The sequence below is a fragment of the Agelaius phoeniceus genome, chromosome Z (assembly GCF_051311805.1).
Source record: "Agelaius phoeniceus isolate bAgePho1 chromosome Z, bAgePho1.hap1, whole genome shotgun sequence".
NCBI classification, from domain to species: Eukaryota; Metazoa; Chordata; class Aves; order Passeriformes; family Icteridae; genus Agelaius; species Agelaius phoeniceus.
The window spans coordinates 82,911,816-82,927,672 of NC_135303.1; the positions used below are offsets into that span (position 1 = coordinate 82,911,816).

Here is a 15,857-nt window from a genome sequence, read left to right on the forward strand (position 1 = left end):
CACAGAGCTGCCCTGAGGAGAGGTGGGGAGGCAAGCAGCAGGTCATTCTGCCATCCCTGAGCCCCCTGCTCAGCCACCAAGGGGCAAGATTGGCTCCACCTGTGCTTCTACCCAGGAGGCCCCAGCAGGAAGTCTGCTATGCAACGTGCCCAGGAACCCAGACTCATCTCAGAGGATAATGACCCCTGTGCTCAGGTGTTGGTTATGCCTCACTATGTGCTGCCACAGCCAAAAGATCTGTCCAGCAAGGACACAAGGCACACTGCGAAAAGTTAACCTTTGACTGCTGCTGGAATCTGCATTTTCACCCTCCACCCTCCTATATTCTCATGTCAGTTTGGGCTGGTAAAAGGAGGGCCCTGTGAGAGCCAGATGATAAATAACCAGGGCAACACCTGCTTACATGAACTTGCCCTTAGTTTGCATAGCAAGAGAAAGGGACAAAAAGAAAAAAAAAAAAAAAAGCAATAGGTGATAATGCAGATCTAGGATGCTGTCTACTCCCAAATTCCATCTGAAGTCTGCTACCATCATTTGTCACCCTTCCCTACTGTGACAGGACATAGTGCAGTGAGTTCGGCAAGAGGAGTTTATTTCCAGTACTCATGCACTTAGTGGAGAGAGGGAAAGGAATTTGCTACAAAAATGCTGCCCATGCTGTTTGGACTGACCATGCAGGAGGCCAGAAACATCCAGATGTGAATGTTTCAGAGTAGCAGCTTAGGCAGATGTACCCCACAGGCCCAGACTCTGCATGTCAGCTTGCCCATCTTCAAAGGGAATCCAGTGCTGGGCAGCTAACAGAAATTTGCTACAAGAGGCTAAAGAGCCCTGGGATGAGATCACAAGAGATGCAATTCCTTCAGGCAAGATACTAGGAAATCAGTCACTAATAGAACAGTTTCTCAAATAAAACTGAGAAGAGATGATAAAAGGCAGTGGGGCTGACTGTGTGAGTAAGTTTAAAAAGCAGACATATCCATATGCACATACACCTAGATATATTCCCATTGTAGTTCTATGTGTGAAGTGCTAAGTGACAGAGAACCACCAGTTTTGAAGAACTGTAGGACATCACTGGTGAGTGCTGCAGCTCTAAGGTATTTTAAACTTTGCTGGAATTATCCAGTGGCAAATGGGAAACCTGTATTACCTCTAGCAGGATGTCCATGTGAGAAATGGCTACAAACTTATCCATGAGATAGAAGGCATTATCTGCAAAACTCACTGCGCGGGGTTTGGACTGGATTTATTTCACACAACAGATCAAGATAGTGAATAGTGAAGATTGAATTTCAGGGAGGAAAACCTGGCTCTTGTGTCATCCATTTAAACAGGAGATACAGAACACATCTGTACTATGTTAGAACAGTGTAGTGAGATTTCCATCAGTACAAAAAGTAAATGAAGACAAAAATGAAAAAAAAAAAGGAAATAGTTTATTTGCTGCATGAGGAAACTTCTTGTAAATTACATATAAAGAAACTTGTTATGCTGTAGTATATAATTTCCAATATTCCACAAAGATAATTGTAATAAATATACAAACCAAACCAAAGTAGAAGACTAAATCCATCAAGCAACCTACAAAATGATTCATCAAGTTTTATACTTGCAGCATTAGCATGCTTAAAATTTTGTTCTTTTTAAAGTAATGCAGCAAAATTTTTTTCACATTTCTTTGGAGCATTTTCAAAGCTGTCTAACTATAAAATACTGTTCAAAATTAGACGGCATTAGTTAAACCACTCAAGAAAAGTAACACCAAGGTCTAACTGATGCAAAGGTGGTGGTTTTCTTCTTGTTTTTAAAATCCATTTAGCTTTGCCAGAGTTAGGAATTATCTGATATAAGTGCACTATGAGTTCAGTCAGCCTGAGGCACTGCTGACTCCTGTCATATTATGACTCTATATAAACTTCATAGATTATATAGCTCTGAAAGATTTCTCTATTAATAGAGACATATCCCCATAGAATTAAAAAAAAAACCACAATACCATATTGAAGCCGCAAGCTTGTTAAAATGGTTGTACCCTCAAGTGCAGTGTGTGCTTAAAACATTTTTCCATAGTTTCATTCTATTCCACATCAGGCATTTTTATTTGACTTTAAATGTAGAAGTGCTGATAAAGGCTTTATTGATGCCTATAGCCTCTAGAAACAACATACAGAATTTTTTGACACCTCCTGCTGTTGTCTACCTATAATTTCTAAAATTTTTTTGGAACAGCAGGCTGAATTTTACACTTAACTGCTCTGGACCACACTGACAGACAGGTCTATTATTCCATACAAATTTCTTACAAACTGAAAACACTTTACTATGCTTCACTATTACTGAGTACTTGGGGGTATAAAAAGAAACTCTCTAAGACACAATTACCTAAAAATATTTGTTAATAAGCTTAATGCAAATATTATGTAGAAAAAATGATTTCATTACAAAAAAATTCATTAGAGGGCCAGTAAAAATATACCGCAGAGAAGATCTTTACAAAAGTGAGGTTAGGAAGTATGAGGCATTGACATTTACTGTAAACATCCTGTGTTCACTAGAATCCCTTGTCTAAAAGTATATGACCTGGTTTTGTTCCTGAGCTTCATGGCCAACGCTTGCATAGACAGCTAAACCTATCACAAAGGGCTGTTTATAGAGACAGTTCTGTTTGTATGTGACTTCAATAAACTAATGCTTTTACCTTTTGAAATAGTTTCATTCCACTACCAGGTAGTTAAGGAAACTGAAGCATGGTATGGGTTTTGTGTACTCAGTGCATTGGGTGAACTGGGGCAGCCACGTTTTAGTGTGTTAATCTTAAATAACATTGCACCAGGAAGTGTAGCTGTTTGAGGTTCTGGCTCAGCATAAATATCTACTCCTGCTCACTGCTTCAAGGTTCACTTCTGCTCTGCCAAAGGCTGCATGTGGCAAAATGTCAGCAATCTGAGTGCTGCAGTATCAAACACACCCAGTAATGAGATGCAGCTTATAATCAGTACAGAAGACCTCACAGAGAATTTCACCTTTACCCAGGCAACACCAGTGCTTTCCTCCAGGTTAACCTGCTGCTGTTGGAGGAAGCTGGAAAAGTACTCACAGGGTAAACACGACATGGAGTGGCCTATGTAAAAAGTCTGAAGAACATACTTGCATTTTGGGTATAAAAAGCAGGCATGTGTTTAGCTTCTGCACATGGAAATGCACATGGAAGTGGTACAGACAGACAAATATATCCCCCTCACAAATAGCACAGTAACACAAAAGCAGCAAATTGCCAATTTGAAATCTTATGTTAAGGCAAATCTAGATAAAAGAACCATAACAGGGTTAATAAAAATAGGGAGTTTTCCTTGGCTTTTTTGTTTACTTTTTCTGTGATTGGCTTTTACACATTGATAAAATTTGTTTAAGCACTTTCTGGACATCTTCATCCATTTGACCCTAGACAAAGGGAGAGAAAAAAAGATGATTGAATGAATGCAGCTCCAGTCTTTCAGAACATTGACAAACTATTTTTCAGGTATATTAATTAGACCAATTTCCCAAGTGGAAGCAGTGTTAAAATTGTTCTTGAACTGTCATACCTTATGGGAGGGATGTTTCTAAGTGAAAACATGCAAAATTCTTACTAGATCTGCAGAAGAAACATCTTCAGTTAATACACTAACACTGAGTGACTGACAACATGCAACCATACCTGCACAGCATAGAGAAGGTGCATCCTGTAAACTGAGACAATTTCCTGGTGTTGTTTCTTTGTTTCCTAAAAAACAGTTAAGCAGAAAAGCATAGAGCATTCAGAACTATTGAAATGAGAACTCCCCAAGTAGATTCTGACTGGGGAGAATTCAAACCATAGTCTTATTAATGCATTGAAAACCAGTTCTGACAGTGTTGTGTCACCAGGCACTCAAAATTTGCTCAGAAGCATGTCCAGGAAAATGCTGTAGTTCTACCTACCCCAGTAAAAGAGCTGGTGATATCAGCAGTTTTAACAAGCACTGAGCTGCAAAGGTGTGGAATGAGCACATCCTATATTTCCAAGCTTATCAGCAGCCAGAATTGAGGAAAGACAACAGTACTCTGACAAATCAACTCTCAACTGCAACTCAGCTCTTCCCTGAAGACAGTGGCCCTGATGCCTTAGGATTTTAGCTTTTATATTTTTCAAATCTGTACTGCTTTAGGGTATAGCTCTAAAACTCCATAGCCTGTCAGCTACTGTTCTCCCATTTTATTCAGACAAAACAATTCCTCTCTAGGCTGGTAGCTAGAGAGGAATTGTTCGGATATATTTGGATACATACATTTGGAAATATTTGGATATATATATATAAGGACACCCTACTGCCCCAGGCCCCAGAAAGTCTAAACAGAAGTGAATTGGGGGAAGTGGTAAACTGGGGGTATATGATTTCATTACCTGAAGTTGTAATTGGAGTATTAATCCCTGATACATAAATGGACCAAACTTAGAATTGTCTGAAAAACTCGTGACCATCTTCCATCTTGGATATAGCCCCTTTGGGGAGGCTTTGTCCACCCTTAATGTACCTGAAGGCCCTTCATTAATATATCTGCTTTTATTCTCTTAATTCTGTCTGGCCTCTGTTTTTAGGTGAGTCTGAAAAAGGCATCAACCCCTCTGTCAGAGCTGATGCCTTCCCAGGTGAAAGGAGGTGCTTACGAAGGTCCTACCCTGCAGGACCCTGACTTAATGAACGCCACCCAATCCTTTTCAATCACCACAGACTGCCACAACTCAGAAGCCACCTTTCCAAAGATATGTGAAGCTGTTAGGAAAGCTAACCTACAGGAAGGAAAGAGTGCTTCTGTCATGTTTTAAATGTTAAATGCTTTCCCAATGTGCTGTATACCTTTGCACTTTTACACTACTTTGCTGATCCTAATTAGTGGGAGATGAAGGGTCCTTTCAGACATGGAGGACTGGAACAAGAAAGTCTGGGCCTTTACACTGACAGGATGCTTTGCCTACTATTTCTCTTGCCTGCAAGGGAGTTCTTCTGGCATACTGAGCCCTCTTTTTTTCTGCTGGGAAAGGTAGGAAGCAGACACCACTTAGCATGTCAGTCTGGGAATTCTCCTTTCAGAGGCACTCCAGAGCCCTCAACAAAGGCCTCCAGTGGACAATACCTTCTTTTCATCCTCAACAGTGGATAAAGTGCTCTCCTCTGGGCAGGCAAGCTCTGGGAAATATCAATTATGACTCAACCCAGCTTAGAAGACTGGACCTTTCACACACAAACAACAAAATTAAAAAAAAATACCTCTAAGGCATTCAGAATTTCAGAGAATGAACTGTGCTCCCCATAAAAAGATGCATTTGCTTGACATGAAACCTCATATTTCCAAAAAGCTTAAAACCCCAAAACAACTTCAGCTGATGAATGCTCTTGAAAACCTTCTGCAAACTGATCATACTTTTCCACAAATTAAGGTCTGAGCAGCAAGTTTGGTCACTCCATTTTACTACAAAAAATCTGTTTCTCAACTGGTCTGAGAAAAATATGTGGAAAATCAGCTTTCTTTAGTTATGCTCTTTCTAAAGTGCAATTCATGACTTGCAAATTCCTACAAGTTTCAGAGAAATAGAAATCACAGATTTTTTGGATGAAGATTCTTTTCCATGTACTCACTGACTGTACTCTATTTCAAATAAGGCAGAGTGAAGAATAGTACATGTTTCTTTGGAGAACTGGGATAATGTTAGGTTTCCAAACTGTCACACTTACAGTCAGTTGGTTTTGCAACTGCTTCACTTGTTGCTGTAGCACTTCCAGCTGCTGGCTTTGTCTTTTGGGGGCACTGGTTGAGTAGGAGAGCTGAGAAAGGCTGTTCAACGCTTCTTTTAATTTGCTAATTTCCTTGGACATTTCATTGATCTAGGGAAGCAAAACAGAGGTTTTCATTAAAAGATGCTATGCATACTGTATTTCTGTGTGTCTTATCTTTGAGTTATTTGTGACTTAAATCAAAAAAGTGAGGAAAACCAAATTGTAAATAAATTCTATAGACAAACAGAAATGTCATGTAAGCAAAGGGTTACAATGCTCCTCTATTCCCCATCCTAGTCAGGTCTATTCAACCTGCACTCCTTGTTCTGAACATCAGTAATATTTAACAAGAAGGGCAGCATTTACCACCTTTACAAATTCTGCTGCTGAACCAAACACAGGCCAGCTATTCACAGCTACCAAATTGCATAGCTCTGGATAAAGGAATTTGTAGTGATGGATATGGTAGCTGCAGAGGAAAATTAGTCAAATCATGCTGTGGCCGAGATAATGTAGTAATATGCCACCATTGAATTTTTGCTCCTTCCTGATACTTTGTTTTCTTGTCTCCTCTGGAATATCTTTCTGCTGTAAATCTCACTTCTTTGACTTCAGCTACCTGAATAGTGTGAACCCAATCTAAGAACTTAAAAGAGGTAAATTGAAAGATTGTGTCTATCTCCATAGGGGAGGGAAGCCAACTGCAAAGCCAAACATAGAGAAAACCCCTTTGCCTGCAATACCTGGATTTTCAGAGGGGGATATGCACTCAGAAGGTACTTGAACCAACATTGTTAGGGCACTCATGCCCCAGTAAACACGCTTTGCACTCTGAACTCACACTACCCCTCCACTGTACTGAGTCACTGACCTTTTTGTCTTTATCTTCTTCTAGTTTTGATGAGTTTTTCATTTCAGTAAGAGCTTCTTGAACTTGGTGGTACTTGTGCTGAAGATCAGTCACCTCCCGTTCCTTTGCTTCAAGCAGAGTATGCATACCTTCTTTTGCTTCTTTCAAGTGCAAAATTTCATTTCTCAGTTTCATGGCATCTAAGGATATGTTTTCCTTCTCTCGGATTACATCCTTCAGTTTGGATGACAAAGCACTAACTTCACCCTCTAGTGAGGACTGGAGCTTTTTGTATGTGGCCTTGGGTACCATGGCTTCATTAATTGCAGCTTTTTCTTCCAGTAACTCCTTTTCCAAGTTTCTTAATTCACTTTCCTTGTTGCTAAGTAGTCGTTTGAGCTCATTTATTTCTTCCTCCATTTCCTTTATGGTATTTCTGAGTGCATTGATTACCTGACGGTGTTCAGTGATTGGCAAAGAGTTTTGCTTCTGAATGTCTAATAGTTGCTTGAGTTCTTCTGATTCATCTAATACTTTTGTGTACTGGGATTTCATTTCTGATAACTCATTTTCTGCTTTGTATCTCAAAGAATTTGTTACCTCCATCAGTTTCTCATGTTCATCTCTAGGAATGTAGTCTGAAGCTATATCATCTAGAGTTTTTTTCTTCCTATAGTCTTCAATCTCTGTTTGTGCTTCCTTGTACAACTGAGACAATTCACTAAGTTGCCTGTTGAGATCATCTATTGTTCTGTGCATCACATCTTTCCTTTCTCCAGCTTCAGCACTAGATTCCAACTGCATCTGATTTGTCAGCTTGTCCTGTAGCCTTTTAATTTCCTCTTGCCCTTCCTTGTACCTCTCAATCAGCAATGCTTTCTCTTGATTAATGTTATCAATAACTGAACAATATGAATTCTTCATTTCTTCACACTCTTCCACAGACAATTTGCCTGCTACTTTCTGCTCTCTGTCTTCAAACTTCTTCTGTAGCTCTCTCACTTTTTCTTTTTGTCTTTCACTTTCCTCCAACGCTTTCTTCAATTCTTGCTTAAGTGCTTCAACTTCTCCATATGTAATCTTCAACATACTCAGATCAGAACTGGTTTCTTCACTTTCAGAGGAAACAAGACCTGTCTTCTTTTGCCTTTGTATATTCAAAATCTCTTTCACAGCTTCCTCATGCCTGTTTTGAGTTTCTTCGCATTTCAAATTAAGATCAGAACCATTTTCTGAAATGTCTGGGCTATTTAAATGATCTGTTTCTGGGACTCTATACTGGACTTGAGTTTCCACATGCTTTCTTTTGGCTTCAGAATTCTCCAATTTTCTCTGCACATCCTTTAAGTCTTCCTGGAGGTACTTTATTTTTACTTCTCTGGGGCTTGTCAACTTTTCTTGGACTTGAGTGGCATTTAACGTAGGCTTCAGCTCCTGCACCATGAACTCATTTTGTCTCTCTGCTGTTTGCTCAAACTGTGTTTGGGATGAATAAGATTCTACAGTTGAATCCCCTTCTTTAGGTGTTCTTTCCTGTCCAAAAAAACCCACCAACAATTGCACAATAAAACCAAGTACATGATTCTAATTTTTTTAGAATAGAGTAAGCAAGGAAGTATTGCCACATCCTATAGAGACAGATGATGAAAGAGCCATGGAAGAAACTTCTAGAAAAGTTCAAAACTCAGCTGCTCCCACTTAGTCATCTACAGTGAGAGAAGGCAGTAAGTGCCAAGCTCCTCTGAAAGTCTGGGCTGAGCTCCATAAGCTAATAATCAAAGCTATGCAAATTAAAATTCTTCTAGCACAACTGTCAACAACATATTTTAGAATGTAGTTATCATAATAAACAAAGTTATTCAGTAATTTATGGGAAAAGTGAGAAGATCAAAACACTGATTTAATCCTTTGGGGTACAGTGCTTCCATGATCTTACCAACAAGCTCATTAAAAGATCTTCACAGTGCAACTCTTTAAAACAGTAAGTAGCTCTTTGTTCTGCCTAGCAGATTAAGAGAGCATCAGAACAGCACAAAAATATGACACCTGTAATTTGTCCTGCAGCTCCTTATTGTGCAATGTCAGAGAGGCAATTTTTGCTTGCATCAACAGAAGTAGATCTTGTTGGTCAACTTCAGAACTCACATCCAATAAACTATCAGCACCTTCAGAAGGAAAAAAAAAGATTCAAAAGGTTTCAAAAAGTTGAAATGCTATTTAGTTAGTTATTCCAACATTTAAACAGCTTGTTCCCATGACCACTAAATTCAATGAGCAAGCAAACTGTTCCTACAAAATCCCCAAGAGTGTGTTAATGTAATAGAAGCAGGAAGAAGCAGGATGTTTTGGTGGGGAGCTGCTTGTGGAATTACAAACCATCACTCTCAATACTTAGTGTGTCTCATGTTTTAAGTAGAAAGATACAGAGGTTTTCAGCATTTCATGCCACTTAAAATACCTTATGAGATAAGGATTAATTGTGTACCTGTTGTGCTGTCACTCAGTCTGTCTTTATTGTCCCTGTAAAAGGAGCTGAATTCCTCCTGCTAAGACATCAAAAGAAAACATTTTCACAGAAAGCAGATGTAAAGCTGGACAGTTCACCAAAAACAACTATAGACAGTATAGATTCTGCTGGATAAAGCCTGTCCAAGTGGATGACTTTTATTTCTGAGGTCTTATTTAATTGTAGCATGTGTCCAGTATTTCAAAGTGTGCTAAAGCCATTCAAGTTCCATTGCCCAATTCCAATTAAATCCTAATGAAACACAGGCATCTTGTAAATAGTTTGGAAGACTACAAACCCTGTGATAAGTAGTAGCAACATACTCACATGTGCTTAAAAAAATCTTCAGCAACACAAGGTAAAGATCAGACAGAATGTATTCAACCCTTTCACTGACATCTTTTGGTAAAATGGTCTCTTCTCACTGCCCGATTCCATGCATTTTGCTGGTATTAGAAATTGAACTCTTGGAACATTAATACCTTCATAACCATACTTCTAAACACTTACCTATGACTATTTATATGTACATGTTTTTCACATATTAAAGTAAACTTTAGTCTTGTTTCATGAATTGCATTTAAATAGATTTGGATTCGCTTTTGTTCCTAAAATTCAGCTAATTAAGTCACAGGAGACTGCAGTCATCAAAATAGAACATCAAGCAAAACAGATCCTGTACTTTCCTTCCCATAGCTCATAAGAATGGAACACTGATACCTTGCACATTTGATCAGCAAAGAAAGCCTGTCCTTTTCCAGTCATGGGAGTTGAAGTTGATGAGTATGGAGAGGATAAATCATTAACCTGTAAAAAATTTTATATAAATAGGTATGTATACATACTTGCACGTACAGGTACCTCCCTAACATGTGCCCATATATATATTTATGTATATATGTGTATATCTATATATACACACACATATATACATATATATGTATATATATATACACACATACATACATACACATGCATTAAAGAGTATTTTACCTGCACTAATATAAGTCACAATCCTAGATTACTTTCAGAGAACAGACCTAATTATTTAGTGCCCTTCTGAATCATTATTACATAAGAAGTGTAGCTGTTACACAGGTTACATTCTGGTTTAAGACTAACCCTAACTATTAAATAGACTTATATAGTACCAAAATGCAGTTAAGTATTTTATTTTGATATGCTTATATGCCCATAATAATATATATCCATATATATGTATAACTAAAATATAAAGAACTCATCATTTACTTATTGAAATCAGCAAAAGAACAACAACTTTAGTTGAAAGAAGCAATTGTACAGCAAAATTTGTACAGTTGTATCTTGGACCATGCTGTATTTTAAGCAATTTTGCTTAGTTAATCTAAGCAACATGAGCTTTCATGGTGTCATCCTAATGTAAGGAAAAGCACTCATGGTAAGACAGGCACATAAAATAACAATGACAGAGAAAATCCTGCCCACATAACTCTAATAATGTTCAAAATGCTTTATATCCCCTAAAAGCATCTCAAAATTGGTCTTTTCTTTACCTGAATAGGACTGATAGGAGGAGGTGGGGCTTTGCGTTTTTTTGGAGTTCCACTTCTTTCTGAACTTATTTTAGAGCCTTGATCATGCTGAAAGTTTCACCAGCCAGAAAAGGTAGGTTTGTTAGTTTGGTTAGTAAAGTCTGAGCAAGTTGTTTAATAAAAAAATATAAAAAATAAATCCCACATTAATATCAACTTTAGCAGCTCATGCAGCGCCTTTTTTCCCCTGGGTAAAGACCACATCTCTACTAACACAAAGATATTAAACATGCCTGACAATAAGAATCTGCTCCCTTGTAAACCATGCTTCAGTGAAAACAAACAAGATTTAGTGAAAAAGCAGAAGCTGACAATAGGTTTAGCACCAGTGACCTTAAAACACTTCCATTCACACACAGCCCAGTCATGCCATTCTTCACATCTACCATTTTTCCTCTCCACCAGCTTCTGCCTGAGCCCCCCAAAAACCCACCTCTGCACTCAGAGAAGGAATGACCAATGCATTGCACCCTTGTCTACTTCCCAGCCACCAGCAGGTCTACAAGGTCTACTTGCACACCAAGATATGACATTGAATGAAAAATGTAAGAAACTAATTTAATCGCCTAAATCTGCCGTGATTGCCACAGCAAGGAGTCTCCAGCAAAACCAGGGATAACCTTTAATTTTGTGTTTCAGAAAGAGAGAATTTCTCTAGGTCTCTTTTCTGCAATTCAAAGAGCCAAGCTCCTGCCCTACACATGAGGAAAGCAGGAATCATCCCACCACACGTGCACATACACACTGCTCCTCCTTTCCTCCCCTCGCCAAGGGTGCTGGCTGCTGTTACACAGAGAAGCCAAGTCTAAAAGTAGTGTTCCTGAAGCACATTTCTTACCTAAGCAAGAAAAACCTTTTCCATTACATGGTAGTCATGGCAACCCATCTCACAACGGCACTTACTAGTGCTTCTGTTACTGTTTTTTGTTACGTTACAAGTCTAGAGTCAGAGTATTTTCAAAACCAAAAGGACAAATACCTGCTTCACTTTTGTTGGAGACTTTGCCTCTGTGGAGCAGAAAAGAAGTGGAATAAAGAGAAGTTATTAAAGGAAGAATTACTTTCTATTTTTGACCCACCTCTCTGCTCTGCTTCCCATACCATAGATAAATGGTTTGGTTTTTGAATTCCTGTCTGACACCTGAAAAGTAGAATTTTCAAATTCCATTTCAATCACATTCTTTCTCTGCTACTGTCTCATTTCATTTTGAGACAAAATCTGAAGAATCATGACAATTCTTATTCTGGTCTTGCACCATTCTTATGCATTAAATTTCCTACTTCAGAAATCCATTGCAGTTTGACCATAAAATGCTCTGCCTGCTTTAGTTCCTTCTCCAACCCCTCTGCTGAGGGTTTCTATGTATAAAAGAGAATCCATTCCAAATTGTATGCAAAATTTCACGATGTTACTACATCAACTTGTCTTTCTCCAATACACCTCTTTTTGGCTTGCTCAGGGTTTTATCCCATGCTAAATATTACCATCAATGGCAAAGAGTTTTTGGGAAATTTCAGCCAGATAATCTTGAAAATGGCTTTTGCAGCATTTTGGGCTACACTTTTAAGTAAATTTGCTCAGTGCTAAATCAAGAAGTGACAAAGGGCAGGTCAGCCTCTCTCACATACCCACGTCCTGCGATATCTTTGACGACAGGAGATTCTGGATTCCTGTATTCTCAGAGAGCTTGGCGTAATGCAGAGCATTCTGTCCAAAGACGTCTACTAAACTGACATCTGCACCTCTCCTAAGGAAAGCTTCCACCATGTTAAGGCTACTAGCTTCACAAGCCATCATCAAAGCAGTTCTGAACAAGAGAAGAAAAAAAAAACAAAATACAAACAGCAAGTGTCAAGGCATTCTCTTTAGCAGCTCATTTCTTCAGTGAAAAAAAAATATTGTGACTGTTACTGTGCAATAAATAATATTCTTCTCTTTCTCCTTACAAACAGATAATATAATAATAATAATAATATAATATTCTTCTCTTTCTCCTTACAAACAGACACTTGCCAGCTCTTCCTCCTCTTCCTCATACACTCCAGCTGCAAATACAGGTCTGCAAACATTTCTAAATATGGCCTCCTGAGGCTGAGAGGAGAGTCATAGATAGAAATGGCTGCAGGGTAAAGTCAGACAAACAAACCTCATCGCTACACTCTGATTACAGTGGTGGTACAACAAGAAAACCTTTATTTCTTTCCACATGTTGTGTTCTCCTCCACATGTTGTGTTTGAGACAAAACAGAAAAACAGATTTCAATCAAAAAGACAACTAAATCTAAAAGATCTTCAGTGAGTCCAAGAGATGAGTTTGACCTCAAACCCTGTGCTACTGTCAGCCTAAAAAAAAGAAAAAAAGGATTTCATGACAGCACAAACAATTCCCTTTCCTACACAGAGCAGCTGCACAGAGATAGCTCCTAGAGTAAGCATAGCATACAGAAGGAATCTTTTCCTAACATGTATCTGCTTTTCTCAATTGTTTGAAGGGGTCAAAAGAGACATACAGAATAATTACAAACACACAGAAAACCTCACCTTTCAAGCATGCTCTAATACTGCCTTCCTGCTCAGGCACAGTTCTTTCTCAGCATGAAAACATGTCTAATAAGTTGGCCAAGTTTACTGCCAAATACATTCCTCAGTGCAGATACAATGCTGAAAAGTTACTACAGTGATAATATTTGCTAACTATTAGGAAAACAGTTTCACTAATGAATTAAACACACTCCCTCTAATGGGTGAGTCACTTGGAAAAGTGACGCTGTTGCAGTACTGTGCTAAAAGTAGTGGTGAGTGATAACTTGGATAACACCTCCAGAGTCACAGGGATGGTTTTAGATTACCAAAATAATTCACTTAGTCTGGACATGATAGGAATCTGGAGATGCCATTTTCCAAGGTTATCCCTCTCTTCTCCCAATGAGGTTTCTCCTGTTTCAGTAAAATCTTAACTACTTCTGTGAACATAAGGTGCAGGACTAGTCACTCCCCTCACCACAATTAAAGCAAGAAGGAAACCAGCACATTCCATGTTACAATGTTTTGTTGCTTCTACATACACTGCTATCTTAAAAAAAATACAAAAATGGGAGTCCTATCTGTGACAGAAACTCCTTCATCCAATTAAAGCCAAAAGCCTTAACACTGCTGATTAAACACTAGGAGAGCGAGGACAAGGCAGAGGCCTCAGAGGGTGCAGCACCTCAGGTTCAAAGCACCAATGAGGCTGTGAAAACTGACAGAAAACAAAGGGGTTTTCTTCAGACAACTGGAAATAAAGAGCACTCTAATGAACTTTGGACTGATAAAAAACAAGTTAGGGCCCAGTCTTATATTCACAGGTGCCACCAGAGAACAGAATCAGCATTGTGTCACACAGAATAATCAAAATTGCTATGAAGTGTAAGTGCCAAATCTTGTCAGTATCCTGCTTTACCTCCACAATTTAACCAGCTGTTTATAAAACAGTCCATAATTTTCTAAGACTCTTGATCTTTGTCAGTATCATCAGAACAAGTGCATTTTTCACTACAAGGATGTTGCTTTTTAAGAAGTTGTCTGATATTTGCACTATCTCTCTTAATGCAGAAAAATCTCAAATTGGCACCTTCTTAAAAAACAGCATCTCCACTATAGAGATTTACTGTATTTTTTTTCTTGCTGCTGTGGCTGCATTATGGCAGAAAAAGCAACCCTCACAGATTTTGCTCACAACTAGCAGTTTTAAGAATTTAAGTTGGAGGTATTAACTCATTCCAAGAAGAGAGCAGCATTTTATCTGGGATACTTAGAAAGTGATACGTGGGTGAGTGCTGTCAATCATATTTGTACAGGAATAATTTAAATGCGCTGGTATCCCAAGGGAAATCTTACAGGCAGATTAGTTTTATAGCCACACAGTTTCTACTTCATCTTTTACTTCAGTCAGAATTCTGTAAGCCTTCTCAGCAATCTGGATATGCTGTCTAGTACAGAAAGCATTCTTTCACCTAACATCAACTATTTTGGGAAGGATTTGAGAAGAAATCTTCATTTGACAGTCAGCTTTGGTGAAGAATCAACATGTTAATGTACTGTACCTTCCATTTTTATCCCTGGTGTTGATGTCTGCTCCATGATCGAGAAGGTATTTGCAGACTTCTGTATGACCATTTTGTACTGCAAGCAGCAGAGGTATATTCCCATCCTAGAAATGCATATAAAGAAACTATGAAGTATTCCATCCATTTATAAAAACACACTGAGATTTAAAGTCAGCTGCAAATTTTACCTTAACATAGCAAAAATGAGGTGCTATTAGCACATTTTCGTGTGTACCATAAACATAGCTGAGTGTGTTATAATTCCTTTCTAGTCTGTTTGGGATGATGCAAAACACAGGGAGCAGGAACTTGCTTTGTACTCCCTTTGCTGTTTGCTCAATGCTAAAACACAATTATTTTCAAACTACAAAATATCTTTCTGTAGCTCCATAACAAAAAATGGTAATTTTAACTAAATATTAGGCAAAAATACAACATTTCATGAAGTCATGGAATAACAATTTGGAAGACACCTTTAGAGGTATCTGGGGCTTTCTCCCACTTCTTTCTCAATCCAGAGCTAGGCAAACTTCAAGTTTCAGCACATTGCTCAGAGACTTGTCCAGTCACATTTTAAGCACCTCCAAAGGTAAAGACGCAGTTCTAAGTACCAGTTCCACTGTTTGACTGCCTTCAAGGTGAGGCTATTTTTTTACTAGTAGCTAACTGGAATTTCCCAGTTAGGTCCACTGCCCAAATTCTGATCATTCCTTATCATTTTGTCATGCACCTCTGAAGCTGGTCTCTCTCTTTCCTATACCTGGGCATGATGTAGCTCAGGACATTTTTAAGATACTCCTACAGCCTTAAGACTGAACAAACCTTTTATGCCTTTAAAAAGCATCTGCTGAAATCTTAGATCAGATATCTATGTCTGTGACATATTTTGCTAGAAAGACCAGATATAGACCAAAGCCAAAACCAAACAAGTTTGAGTATCTTTATCACTTTCTGCCTGGCCTGTGCTTTACAGATCCCTTCCTTCTGTCATTTGGTTTTATATCAGGCATCATTCCCAAAGCCAGACCTGGTTGGTTGTA

At 38.5% G+C, this 15,857-nt stretch overlaps 1 protein-coding gene across 3 annotated transcripts in view; it reads right to left on the reverse strand.

Moving 5' to 3' along the window:
• Positions 1–1,417: 1,417 nt before the first annotated feature.
• Positions 1,418–15,857, reverse strand: part of RAI14 (retinoic acid induced 14) — an 85,330-nt gene continuing 70,890 nt past the window's right edge. For 2 of the 3 annotated variants that reach the window (XM_054652518.2, XM_077171212.1), the window contains 11 exons: positions 14,815–14,921; positions 12,358–12,536; positions 11,708–11,736; positions 10,690–10,776; positions 9,875–9,961; positions 9,134–9,194; positions 8,695–8,813; positions 6,670–8,181; positions 5,757–5,906; positions 3,701–3,766; positions 1,418–3,444 (listed from right to left, as the gene is read on the reverse strand). In XM_054652518.2, coding sequence (XP_054508493.2) covers positions 3,367–3,444; positions 3,701–3,766; positions 5,757–5,906; positions 6,670–8,181; positions 8,695–8,813; positions 9,134–9,194; positions 9,875–9,961; positions 10,690–10,776; positions 11,708–11,736; positions 12,358–12,536; positions 14,815–14,921 — 2,475 coding nt within the window. In that variant the 3' untranslated portion in view covers positions 1,418–3,366. The remainder of the gene's footprint in view (positions 3,445–3,700; positions 3,767–5,756; positions 5,907–6,669; positions 8,182–8,694; positions 8,814–9,133; positions 9,195–9,874; positions 9,962–10,689; positions 10,777–11,707; positions 11,737–12,357; positions 12,537–14,814; positions 14,922–15,857) is intronic. The other variant, XM_077171213.1, reaches the window with a different exon arrangement.